The sequence below is a fragment of the Haemorhous mexicanus genome, chromosome 31 (assembly GCF_027477595.1).
Source record: "Haemorhous mexicanus isolate bHaeMex1 chromosome 31, bHaeMex1.pri, whole genome shotgun sequence".
NCBI classification, from domain to species: domain Eukaryota; kingdom Metazoa; phylum Chordata; class Aves; order Passeriformes; family Fringillidae; genus Haemorhous; species Haemorhous mexicanus.
In genome coordinates, this window is record NC_082371.1 from 1,159,597 (window position 1) to 1,172,091 (window position 12,495).

At 63.3% G+C, this 12,495-nt stretch overlaps 1 protein-coding gene across 3 annotated transcripts; it reads right to left on the reverse strand.

Annotated features, from left to right (window-relative positions):
- Positions 1 to 311: 311 nt before the first annotated feature.
- On the reverse strand, positions 312 to 6,965 carry SEMA4A (semaphorin 4A). Of its 3 annotated transcripts, XM_059871143.1 has the most exons (16): positions 6,661 to 6,889; positions 6,386 to 6,575; positions 5,740 to 5,877; positions 4,586 to 4,746; positions 4,412 to 4,474; positions 4,232 to 4,330; positions 3,631 to 3,736; positions 3,402 to 3,518; positions 3,185 to 3,315; positions 2,811 to 2,980; positions 2,585 to 2,735; positions 2,166 to 2,355; positions 1,963 to 2,078; positions 1,711 to 1,874; positions 1,526 to 1,638; positions 312 to 1,450 (listed from the first exon to the last, which is right to left on the reverse strand). In XM_059871143.1, exons 2-16 carry the CDS (start codon positions 6,462 to 6,464, stop codon positions 864 to 866), a joined length of 2,385 nt encoding a protein of 794 aa, XP_059727126.1. In that variant the 5' UTR covers positions 6,465 to 6,575; positions 6,661 to 6,889; the 3' UTR covers positions 312 to 863. The 3 variants fall into 3 exon arrangements, with proteins under 3 accessions (XP_059727126.1, XP_059727127.1, XP_059727125.1); XM_059871144.1 differs by lacking the exon at positions 6,386 to 6,575 and having other exon boundaries at positions 6,661 to 6,965; XM_059871142.1 differs by lacking the exon at positions 6,661 to 6,889 and having other exon boundaries at positions 6,497 to 6,608.
- Between the last annotated feature and the right edge of the window lie 5,530 nt (positions 6,966 to 12,495).

Here is a 12,495-nt window from a genome sequence, read left to right on the forward strand (position 1 = left end):
GGGGACACCCACAGGAGGGAGTGATGGCCGGGTGTGAGAGAGCTGTCCCCTGGTCCCTGCTCTCCCTGCCCCTCGCTGCACGTGGACGCTGCACAGGAGCGCAGGTCCCTGCACGCCCACCACACCCACAGGTGTCCCTCCCCACCCCCGGGTGTCCCTGTACACCCACATGTCCCTGCACGCCGACAGGTGTCCCTGCCCACCCACGGGTGTCCCTGCCTACCCACGTGTGCCCACGCGTTCCCCTGGCCCAGCCTCGCACACCCCAAAAGGCCCTCAGGGCTGCTCCATGGACCCAGCAATGTGAGGCGTTGAGTTTTCCTTTTTTAATAAAAAAAGCAAAGAGCAGGAGAATGTACAGCTGTGTTGGCTTTGCAAAGGCAGGTCAAGGATGCTGGAAATGGGATGGGGGGACAGCCAGGGCGCGGTGGGGGCACCCAAGGGATGGGAAGGGGCAGCACTGAGGGTTGGGTGGCAGTGCAGGGTGGGTGCCCATGGGGCTAGATTAGGGAGCCCATCGAGCACAGCCTGCTCCATGCTGAGGTTTTTGTGGAACCTGTTTCTTTTCCCTGGTGTCAGCATCCACCGTTTTCGGCTGTGCCGACCCCACGTCCTTGCCCCACGGTGACATTTCTCCTCTGTGCCACATCCTTTGCCTGTCCCCATGACCTTCTTTCGCCCTCCACTCTCTCCCTGTCCCACTCCCTTGCTCCCAGGGCCCGTTCCACCCCTAGCCCCAGAACGTGAGCCTTAGGTTAAAACAGGTGTATTAAATAAAACAAAAACAAAACCAAAACCCCTTTCACAGTCACTCCCCTCCCCACATCCCCCCTCCCCAGGGTCTCCCTGACCCACTGCCAGTGTCACGCCGTGTCCCCTGCCGGCACATGCAGCCGGTTGTTGTCCACATCGACGTCCCCACCAAGCTGGAGGCAACACGCCTGGGAGCCTTCATCCTCCTCCTCCTCCTCCGTGGCAGCTCCGGGTGCCGGGGGCTCTCCGGTGCCCCCGTTCAGGGGCACCTTCTCCCGCGGGCGGGACGGGGGGCTGTGGGGCATGCTGCAGCCCCGCACCTTGCTGCGAGCCCTCAGCTGGTCCCGGTAGGCCAGGAGGGCCAGACAGGCGGCCCCGGCCAGCGTCACAGCCAGCAGCACGGCCACTGTGACAAACTGGGACCAGTACGAGCGGGGGGGCGAGCCCTCCTCACCCAGCCCGGCCTCGCCAGAGTCCCTGAGCTGGTACTGAGCCACGGTCCAGGTGTAGCCGTTCTCCGTGGCCTGGCACGTATAGGTGCCGGCCATTCCCTGCTGCATGATGACCACCAGCGTGTGGTCAGGCTGCAGCACCGTGTGCCCCTGGGCACCGCTGGGCTGCTGCCAGCTGTAGGTGGCCAGCGCGGAGCGCCGGGGGCACGGCAGCTGCACCACGGCGTTCAGCGGGGGGCTGAGCCCTGTGGGTGTGGAGAACAGGGTGATGTGGCGTCCCCCATGGGCCCTGTCCCACCCCCTGTGCCCCCATACTCCACCCTGCACAGCGGGATCCTCTGGTGCCCCCCAGGAGCGGGGCATGGCCGCGCTCCTCCCGCGGTGGCACGTGGTGTCCGGGCTCCCCCTCTCAACATCCTGCAGCCACGCGCTCCTGCGGCCACGAGAGAGGGGTCAGCATCCCAGTGACCCCCACGGCCCTTCCCGTTCCCATCCTGCTGCTCACTTGTTCTCGGTGGCGAGGCGGGCAGGCCGGCAGGAGCCCTCGGGGCTGTGCCAGGCGCAGTAGGGGTCCCGTGCCAGCACGCACTCGGCGCAGCTCCGGTGCACGCTGCAGTTGGCCAGCGGGACCTGCAGGACGCCTCCAGAGTAGCCCACGTAGAGGATGCCCTGGGGAGGGAGAGGTGCAGGGCTGAGCCTTCCCCTGGTGCTGGTGTTGGACGGCTCTTGGGTGTCTAGGTGGTCACACCTGCCCTACCTTCCCTGGTGCCAGCAGCAGGTTCTTCACCGGCTCTGGCGCCGCAAAAAGCTGGATGCTCTCCACGATGTGGGCACCCCCATCCAGCTCCACTGCCTTGTGCAGGAGACCCTTGTCTGTGGGGCACAGGGGACATCGCTGAGGCTTTGGAGCCAAGGGGAGGGTGGGATGGGTGACCCTGTGTGCCCCCCATATCACTCCACCTGTGGTCAGGAACATGACACGGTACGGGGTCCCCATCACGCCGTGAGTCTCATGGACTGTGATGCGTGTGTAGGTGACATCAGACTTCACCAGGATAGGCCTCCCCGACATGGGTGACACCTTCCCGTCCATCAGGAAATGGTCCTTCATGAAGCTGAGGGCTTTGTCTGAGGAGGCACCCATGGAGCACTGTGTGGGGACAGAGGGGTCTGTGCTGGTGTGGGAAACTGAGACACAGGGAGGGGAGGATGTGCTGCATCACCATGCTGCCCTGGCCAGCGTCAGTGGGGTGCAGAGGGACCCTCCTCCTTTCCCATCCCGCCTGCAGTGCGGGCACACAGGGATACACAGAGCCCATGTCTTGGGGACCAGCATTTTCCCCTGGCAAGTCCAGTCCCCTTGAGTGGGCAGCACTCACACTGCCAGGCCGGGGTCTCATGTCGGGGCCACTGTAGACGGTCCAGCGAGAGCCCTCCTTGTTCAGCTCCTTGTACTTGCCCTCGAAGACCTCCTCCAGATCGTCCTGTCTGTAGACACAGACGGCGGCGCTGCCCGCCCTGCCCGCCTGCCTGCAGGGAGGGACAGCCAGTGGGCAGCAGCAGGGCACGGGCCCCTGGGCTCCCTCTACAGCCCTGGGCACTCACCACTGCGAGGTGAACACTGCATAGAAGTTGGCACGGCCGTCATGGTGGGGCAGCACGAAGGCGTGGTGGATGACGTTGAAGGGGAAGCGGCCAGGCTCAGAGCACTCCAGCTGCGCCTTCAGGAACGTTGTCCACTTCTTCTGCAGCACCTTGTCCCCCCCTACATCGCTCTGCAGGAGGGTGCTCATTACCAAGGTGACAAGACCCCTTTGTCCCCTGCCATTGTCCCCTATCATCATTGCTATCACAGTACAACTATCATCCCCATTATGGTCTCCCGCCATTGTCCCTGTCCCATTGTCTCCTGTCCCATCATCATCATCCCCCACCGCTGTACCCCCACTGCAGCCCACCATCATTCCCTGCTGTCACACCTTGCAGACACGGGCCACCCGTGGCACCAGGAGCCTCTCAAAGAAGTCGAACTCATCCGCTGTCTCCTCGAAGAAGAAGTAGACCTTGTCGTCCCCAGGGAGGCTGAAGGAGGCCACGAAGGCGGCGTCGGCTACAGGCACAGGTGGTTGAGAAGCTGGAGCCTGGGGGGCTGCAGCACCTCCCAGGAATGCTGCCCAGGAGCTGCCCCCTGCTCACCTGAGAGCCAGCGGAGGAAGGCATCTGTCTTGAGCAGGGTGCGGGTGCCCAGCGAGCGGGAGATTATGGGCTCGTTGCCCTGGAAGTTGTTCATGGTGCCAGCATAGAGCTCTCCGTCTGCCCACGGACACAGCGGGGGCTGAGCCATGGTGAGGACCCCCCCACCCTTGCCCTCCACTCTATGCCAGGGATGGGAGCCAACCCAAGAGGCCACTGGCCCCATACTCACCCACCAGCAGGGCTGTGTAAGTGTGCTGGGGATCGAAGGGGCACTGGCCCTTCCCGTCCAGGAAGGACTGTCCTCTGCCACTGGCCAGTGTGAAGCTTTCCAGGTGCTGTGGAAAACGGGAGAAAAATCAGCCAAAGGACTCAAAACAACCCCAAATCTGTAGGGAATGACTGTGGAATACCTTGCAGACATAGTGTGGCCCATGTCTTCAAGGTGGGTGCAGGGATGATGACAGGGGCTGATGACAGAGGATGCTGGGGGTACCCGGCTCCTGTCACCTTCCCTCATTTTCATTTTGGGGAGTAAGAGTCCCCACCACGTGCTCAGCATGGAGGAGACTGAGGCAGGGACAGAGAGCCTGGAGTCACCTGAGGGGACCCAAAATTGGGCTTTCCCTGCCAGAGGAAGCGTTGCTGGCAGCTGAGTGAGAATCACCAAGGGCTCCTTTAGCAGATGGGACACAAAGATGTCTCTTGGGGGGGACACCCAGCACCCCCATCCTGCAGCTCACTTCTGGGCCCATATTTTGTGGGTCCTCACAAAATACAACCCCACAAGCTGCCCAGAGAGCCCTGTGTGCTGCCCTGGAGAGGACACTCACAATGTAGGTGCATGCAGGGCTGAAGGCATAGGTGCCACAGGCGTAGAGGTGGGTCTGGTTCAGGGCCACCAGGACTCGGATGAAGTTGAAGCACTCAGTCTGAGGGGGAAAGAGCAGAGTTGGGTGCTGAGCACCCCCATAGCTTTGTGGGACCCCTGAGCCCCCACAGGGCTAGCTCACCTCTTGGCTCTTCTTCTTGAAAGCACATTCAGAGGTTTTCTCATCTGTGGGTCCCCACTTTATCTGCAAAGGGAATGAAGATGTTCCTGGGCTGTCAAGCCCAGCCCCACGGGGAAACTGAAACACAGCAGAGGCACCTCCCTCTCCCACCTCCCCAAAAGTGGTGCTGCTCACCGAGGCTTTGGCATGGATGCTGCCAGGGGTGCCGACAGTGAGGGCCAGCACCCAGTCGCGTGCCCCCACGTAGAGCTCCTCCTCGCCCTCATCCAGGAGGAAGATGTCGTAGTGGGAGACGTTGTCCTGGCTGAAGTGGGTGAGGGTCCGCCGGGGGTCCCCTGGCAGGAGCAGAGGGGGTGAGGGGAGCCCAGGGGTTACACACAGCCCCCCCTCACCCTTCATGTGCAGATGTGGCAGCAGCTGCCAGTGCAGCTCTGTCTCCATCTCACACAGGAAATGGGGTGCAGTCCTTCCCCTTCAGCTCTCATATCACCATATCACCCTCTCACCCTCCAGGTCCCCACTTCCCACTGTCCCCTCCAGTTCCTACTGCAAGGGCTGAACATCCCCAAGCTGCAGACCCCCAGAAATTGGGTGCATTTCCCCCCAAGCTATGCCTGTCATGCTTTGGGGCCATGGCCAAGGGTCATGCTCTGTTTGGGGGATGCACTGGCCCAGGGTGCCACCCTGGAGGGATTACAAGCCCCCGAGGTGCCACACTGTGGGGGGGGGGGGGGGGTCACCAGCCCCCAGGGTGCCCTTGGGCACAGCCAGGGACTGCAGATTCTCGTTCATCCCCAGCAGGCACTGAAACTGGGGGATTTTTGCAATTTTGGGCATGGCTGCACGGGGAAAGGGAAGTGCCAGCGCAGTCAGGGCTGGAAGGCTTGACCCTGCCATGGGGCACAGATCCTCCTGCAGCCTGATTGCCACATCACAGCCCCCCCAAGCTCCTGCTTTGCCACCTGCCTTCCAGCTGGACATGCTGTGGCCAGTCCCTTCCAGAGGCAGCTTTTCGTCCCCCCAGGGTGACCCTGAGCAGACCCTGGGTGCCAGCTGGGTGACAAAATCACCGTAGGATCTGGCCACTTGGGTGCTGGGGTGCCAAGCAGCCTCATCTACTCTCATCACCCCCACATCACCTGCGGCCACTGGCGCTGTCCCCAATCCCACTGAGGGTCACTGATGGGGCAGGGGCAGGGGGGGCTAGGCTGGGGGGCACCCCAAGGTTCGTGATGCTGGACGCTCAGCCCTGGGGATAGACATTGTCCCTCGCAGAGGCTGTGTACCCCCCTCCCCAGCTGTCCCCGCTGCTCCCGGGCCGTACTCACCGCTGGGGAAGCTGAGGCGGGGCAGGGGCTCCGCGCAGAGCAGGGCAGCCGGCACCACCACCCCGCAGAGCAGGCGAAGGGCGGCGGGCATGGCGGGGGGCGGCAGGGCTGCGCCCCACGAGGGTCCCACCACCATCCCTGCGGGGAGGGCGACGGTGAGGGCACACGCTGCTGGGCTGCGTGTTACTTCACCCGGCGGAAACGAGAGGGGGGAAGCGGTACCCACAGAGGGAGGGGGATGGGGGGGCCCGCAGCGCCTGGAGCCCCACGTCCCCCCCCAGTTTGGGCACGAACTTCCCACTGCCACAACCGGCACCCAGAGAGGTCCCCTCGGCCTCTGGGCTCCTGCACCAAAATCTGGCACAGTCACAGATGTCCCCTCACCCCTCTGGGGCTCCTGCACCAAAATCTCTGGCACAGTCAGAGATGTGCCCTCACCTTCTGAGGCTCCTGTACCAAAATTTTGGCACAGTCAGGGAGGTCCCCTCACCCTCTGGGGCTCCTCACCACAATCTCTGGCACAGTCAGAAATGTCCCCTCACCCTCTGGGGCTCCTCACCACAATCTCTGGCACAGTCAGAAATGTCCCCTCACCCTCTGGGGCTCCTCACCACAATCTCTGGCACAGTCAGAAATGTCCCCTCACCCTCTGGGGCTCCTGCATGGGACCCTGGCACAGAGGTGTCTCCTGCCTCTGCCCACAGAGCCTCAGAGTCCATCCCCATCAGGGATTCCTCTGCCTGGCTCCATTAGTTACCACAGCGTCCACAAAATGGGGGGGAACACACACGGGAAGCCCCTTCTTGCAGCTCTTTCTGCAGCTGATGCCGGCAGCACTGGGGAAAGAGCCACATCTGCAGACCCTGGCGGCGCCCAGACCCCTTTGCCGATGGCCACCGTGTCCCCAGCGAGCGGCATTACCTCTCTGGCGGCTGAGGACAGAGCCGCTCACCTCCAGCCCTGGCACGGGGGCCCCAGGCCGGTGCCCGAGCCCCGGGGGCTGCGGCCACGAGTCTCCCGCGGGCCCATGCCCCGCACCGGCTGCGGCGCGGCCGCGCTGCCAAGCTCCCGGCCCTGCTCTGCTGGGCTCGCTGAGCCCGGCCCAGCCCAGCCCGGCCCCGCGTGGCTCCGCCGGGACTGCGGGAACCTGAAAGTCCTGCTGGAAGAGGACGAGCCCCGGCAGGTTGGGGCAGTGGGCGCCTGCGCCCGCCTCTCCTGCCTCGCACCCCCGCAGGGACAGCAGCGAAGCCTGGTGGAGGCAGCTGGGATGGGAACCGGGGAGCTCTGCTCCTCCAGCTAGATGCCCGGGGAGTGACAAAGCGGGGGACAAAGACGTGCCCAGGTGCCTGGCTTTGCTCGCTGGGGAACTCTTTGGGGTGAGGAACACAACGACATTTCTCCTGTGGATTGTGCGGGCCAACAGCAGGCCTGAGCATCATCCCCAAAACCAGCAGCCCCATGGGGACAGGCCTCACACAGAAAACCAGACCCCGGGGGGAGCAGTGCTGCCCACAACAGCCTCATGGGGCACCCCCACAAAGTTCCCACAGCTGTTCCACAAACCTCTTTCCCTGGAGATTCCATCCTCAAGCCCAGGCTGCTCTGGGATGGCTGTAGGCAAGAAAGCCCCCAAAGCCAAAGCCCTGGATTTGCTCAACATCAGTGCCATACCCGAGGCACCCCAATATCCCTGTCGACAAGGCTGGGGAGCATCCCGCCCTGCTGGGGCCTCCTTACCTGCCTCTGCCATGGCCATAGCAGCCCAGCGGGATGGGAGCCCCGGGAGGGCAGCGCTGTGCTCAGCACCTTGCTTGGCTGGGACAGAAGCTCCTTGTGAGCACAGAACACAGAAAGTAGGTTACTCTGCCCCGGATTTCCCACTTGGCAGAGGGCTGCTGGGGGACGGGGCCGCTCGGAGCCTCGGACCGGCCCCATTGTTCTGCCCTGGGCCGCAGCCACCGAGGCCGTGGAGGGGGGATGGAAACGGGAGCAGAGGCTCCTTGGTGAGGCTGGAGATTTGATTTAGGCTGTGGTGGGGCTGAGGAAACCGCCAGTGTTCCCCAGTATGAGACAGGGCTGACACAGGATGTGAGGCTGACACATCCTCGAAGCTGCCCCGGCAGCGTGGGAAACTGAAATCCCCTCTCAGCCTTGTCTCTCCTCTTTTTGGGACCCCTGGTCACGGTGGGCTGGGGATATGGTGGGGAATGTAATTTACAGCCTCCCTATACAGGATTTGGCACACGGGAGGGAGACCAAGGGTCTCAACACTGAGGTGGTTCAGTTTCCTCCAGTGCTTTCAGGCTGAGCACAACTGTGGCTTCATGGGTCTTGCTCCTGCTTGGATCTCCTCCTGGAGGACTCCCTCTAAGTCAGGGAGCATTGTGCTGTCAGTGAACACACACAGAGCACAGCACCTGCCACAGGATGGAGCCAGGCCCAGCCCAGGTGCTCAGCAAGGTGGGCTGTGACAGATGCAGGGCAGCTGTGGAGCTGCTAGCACATCTGCCAGCTGTTCAGACATCCCCCTGCCTCAGTCTCCCCCAACAGAGAAGAATTTGGTCCTTCTCTGCAGCTGGGCTCCAATCCCCTGGCCATGTCAGGTCCCAGGAGCATCCCCGTGGTGAGGGGGTGCAGGAATGCTCCCAACACCCGTGAGGGGCTGGGGCAGCTCGGCCTGGGGGAAGCCCTGAGATCCAGAGCAGGATCCAGAGCAGGGGATGTGTGTGGGAGACGGAAGGCAAGGGAGGAGGGCGTGGGCTAAGGACATGGGAGGATAAAGGGGAGGAATTTGGGGGGTGTACTCAAGAGGAAATGGGAGATGATTGTGCCGATGGGGTTGTTCCATACCAAGGGTGGGGAGAGCTGGGGGGGGGCAGGTAAGAGAGAGGAGTATGCACAGGCAGGAGCTGCGGGGTGTAGGAGGTGTGGAGGGGTGCACAGGAGATAGGGGAAAGGGAGGAATGTGAAGGCAGGGAGTGCGGGGGGTACCGGGGGGTACCGGGGGTCTCCCCAGGGCCGGCACCTTATGCTCTTTGTTGTTGCTGGCAGCATCAACTCTGGGGGTCTCCCGAGCCCAACCCCACTATGGCGACTTCCCCCTTCCCGCTCGACCTCTCGCCCCCGCGGAGCCTCCCCAGCCCCCCCGGGGCCCCCCGGCCGCCCCCGGCCCCGGTGGCGCTGCGGCGGTACCGACCTGCGGCGGGCGGGCGGGAGCAGCATCCCCCGGCCCCGCATCCGGCTCACGTCGCCATGGCTACGGCTGTACCTCGGCCCCCCCGCACCGACAGACCCTGACGGACGGACACGGGGCTGCGGAGCCCGAGACTCCCCCGCGCCGGGACACAGACACGGCCCCGCGGCACACGAGTGGGCGCTACCTTCCCTTACCCCACCCACCACCGACCCCCCAGCCCCAGGAGGGGCAGGGACACCCCTCTGCCCCCACATGTGTTACATCCTCTCCTGACACGTTCCTGTGCCCCAGAACTACATTGGGGTCCCTCAGCCCAGTTGTGCTCAGCTTTTGGCAACAAATCCCTGCAGCCTCATCTCAGCCTCTCCAGATCCAGACCCTATCCCTGCATCCCACACCCACACCCCATATCTGCAGCCCCAAACCCTATCCCTGCATCCCACAACCCCACACCCCATATCTGCACCCCTAACTCTATCCCTGCATCCTCACACCCCATACCTGCACCCCCACACCCCCAGACCCCATCCCTGCATCCCCACACCCCTGCACCCCCAGACCCATATCTGCATCCCCAGACCCCATCCCTGCATCCCCACACCCCTGCACCCCCAGATCCCATCCCTGCACCCCACACCCCATCCCTGCACCCCATTCCTGTCTCAGGCCTCCCACTTGACCCATCCCAGATGAGTGCTGCTCTGGCTTCCCATGCTCTGTGGATTTGGGGGGTCCCAGCAGAGGCTTGGGGTGCAGCCATGGCACCAGGCTGCCTGGGTGTGTGTCCCCCCCTGCCCCCAGCATCCACAAATTCTGGTTTATGGCATTTCCCCCTTGGAATTTCCCTTGCAGAAAGCCTGGCCTGGCTGGTGCTTGCAGACCTCACTTCTCCTGTGGAACTTGCTCCCTTCCCCTTCCCCTTCCCAGCTGTGTGAGAACAAATCTGAGCCCCAGAACAGGATCCCCAGGCACCACTTCCTCCCCCTGTGCAGCCGCCTTCCCTGCACGACCTCAGCCTTGCACAGGAGGCACGGGAGAGGTGCCAGCCCTGCACCAGCTGGGGAGCAGCATCAGCACCCCAAAACCCTCAAGTCTGCAGCATTGCCTGGGATACTTGCCCTGCCAGGGCTGGAGAGCAGAGCCAAGTGCCCCTGCAGAAGCCAGGGTTTGGGAGGCTGGAGCCTTGTGCAGGGATCTGAAAGGAGCTTGTGCCTCGTGCCCAGCAGCACTGGCAGCTTAGCTGGAGCCTGCTGTGGACATTCCCCAAGGCTGAGCTGCAGCCCCTCAGCCCTGTCTGGACACCCCCAGGGTGCCCTGGGGGGAATCCTTTGACTGCAGCACCCTGGGGTGCAGCTCTGGGGGGTAGCAGTGGGCACAGGCTCACATCTCAACCCCCCCTTGGGATTAGCAGGGTGGCTTGACCTTAATCTCCCTGGGCACGCCGGGGCCTGGAGGGGCTGCTGTGGGGCTGGCAGGGCCCCCAGCACCCCTGGGCCATGCCCTGCCTGGTAAACCCTGGTGGCTTGCCAGACACTGGCGTCAGCCCCAGCTCTGCCCCATCCCAATGATTGCTCCAAGGCTTCCTGTGCTGGACTTTTCCCCCAAAAATCTGGTGGTCCTCAACATGTGCCCAAACCTCGGTGCTCCTGCCTACCTGGGGTGCCTCTGAAGAGGCCCCAACATGGCCATGGCCCTGCTCTGGGACCCCATCTCCCTCCTGCCATGCTCTGGGGGACCCAAAGCAGAGCTCAGATCCGTGGGACAAACCTGACCTTGAGTCAATGCTTTGGCTGGAGTAGGACTGGAGCTCTTCCACAGGCTCTTTTGCAAAGTCCCCATAGGGCTGTGTGAGGTCCCTGTGGGCTGCAGCTTCCTCTGGGCTGTGCAAGGTCCCCATGGGCTGCACGTGGCTCCACTGGGATGTCAAAGGTCCCTGTGGGGTTGTGCAAGGTCCATACCAGGGAGTGCAAGGTCCCTCTGGGGAGTGCATGGGCCACATGGGGCTCTGCAAGGGACCCATAATGTCAATACTGTCCTTACAGGGCTGTGCGGTGTCCCTGGGCTATGCAGAGTCCCCATGTGGGTCTGTAAGGGACCCATCATGTCTGTATTGTCCCCTGGGGGCTGTGCAGAGTCCCCATGTGGGTCTGTACGGGACCCATCATGTCTGTACTGTCCTTACAGGGCTGTGCAGTGTCCCTGGGGCTGTGCAGAGTCCCCATGTGGGTCTGCACGGGACCCATCATGTCTGCATGGTCCTCAAAGGGCTCTGAAGTGTCCCTGGAGGCTCTCTAAGGAGCCCATCATGTCTGCATTGTCCTTACAGAGCTCTGAAATGTCCTTGGGGCTGTGAGATACCCCATGGGGCTCCAGCTCAGCCTTTCCCCAGTGTGTCCCAGCTCAGGAGTGCCAGGACACTGGGCCCCGTGGGGGACATAGGGAGGATCTAGGGTGTCAGTTCCCTGTTGCATTTCCCCATGGCACTTCCCCATGGCAGTTCCTCTGTCTCCTGACCTTCTCCTCCCGGGAACAGCAGCACAAGATGCCAGCAGCATGGCTGGCTTTCCCCATCACTCCAGACCCCACTATTTTGGGCACAACCTCGTGACCTTTGGGGGCTGGCAGTGCCAGGCCTGGAGAAGGGTTGAACGCCCATAGAAGGGGGCAAGCTGCAGCAGTGTGGGGGTGGCAGTCCCAGCGTGGTGGCATGGGTGTCCCTGAGCTGGCAGGAATGGGAGGCAAGACAGCACAGAGAGGGGGTCAGTGTGTCCCCTCTCACGCTCTGGGCACCTGCCTCTGGCACTTCCCTGCACCCCTCTCCTGGGAGGGGAGCTGGCACCTCGCTGGTTCTCCACAGCCTCCCTTGAAGCTGGGAGGTGGCAGCAATGCCCTGGACCCCCTGGCACCCCCTGCCCCCCTAGCCTCAGCCCTGCTGCCCCCAAACCTGGGGTGATGTGACCCCACACAGCATGGGGGACCCAGGCATCCAGCACAGGGGCAGGGGCACCCCCAGCCTGGGCATCCCGGCACCTACCTGGCTGTGCCTGCGCCCCGGCCGCCCGCCTGCGTCCCTCACATCGCGGCTCCGCAGCGCTGTGCCTGGTAAAGCCGATTATGCAGCGGCTTTACAGCTCTCCTCCCCAGCGTCCCCTCCTGCCTGGCTGCAGTGCCTGGCACGGCCCGGGGGCACAGGGGGTCCCTTGGCAGAGGGTGCCTGTCACCCCTGTGGTAGGAGCAAACCTGAACCCAGGTTCTGCGCCCCCCAGCTCATCCCATCCTGGGGAATGTTTGGTCTCCAAAACCCCAAGAGGAATCTCTGAGTCCTTACCTCAAATTCCACCCCCAGGGAGTCCCTCTCCGGGGGGCTCCTTGCCCAGCTGGCCCAGCTCTTAGCGACCCACCCTCGTGTAGGGGCCACCCCACTTCCCTTCATCCACAGTGGGTGCTGAGCCCCAGCCCTGCCTGTGGGGTGGAAAGAGATCCCTGGGGGGGTCCCTTTGCTGCTGGGGGGCAGCCCAGCACCCCCAAATCCCCCTGGAGAACAATGATGACAGCACACA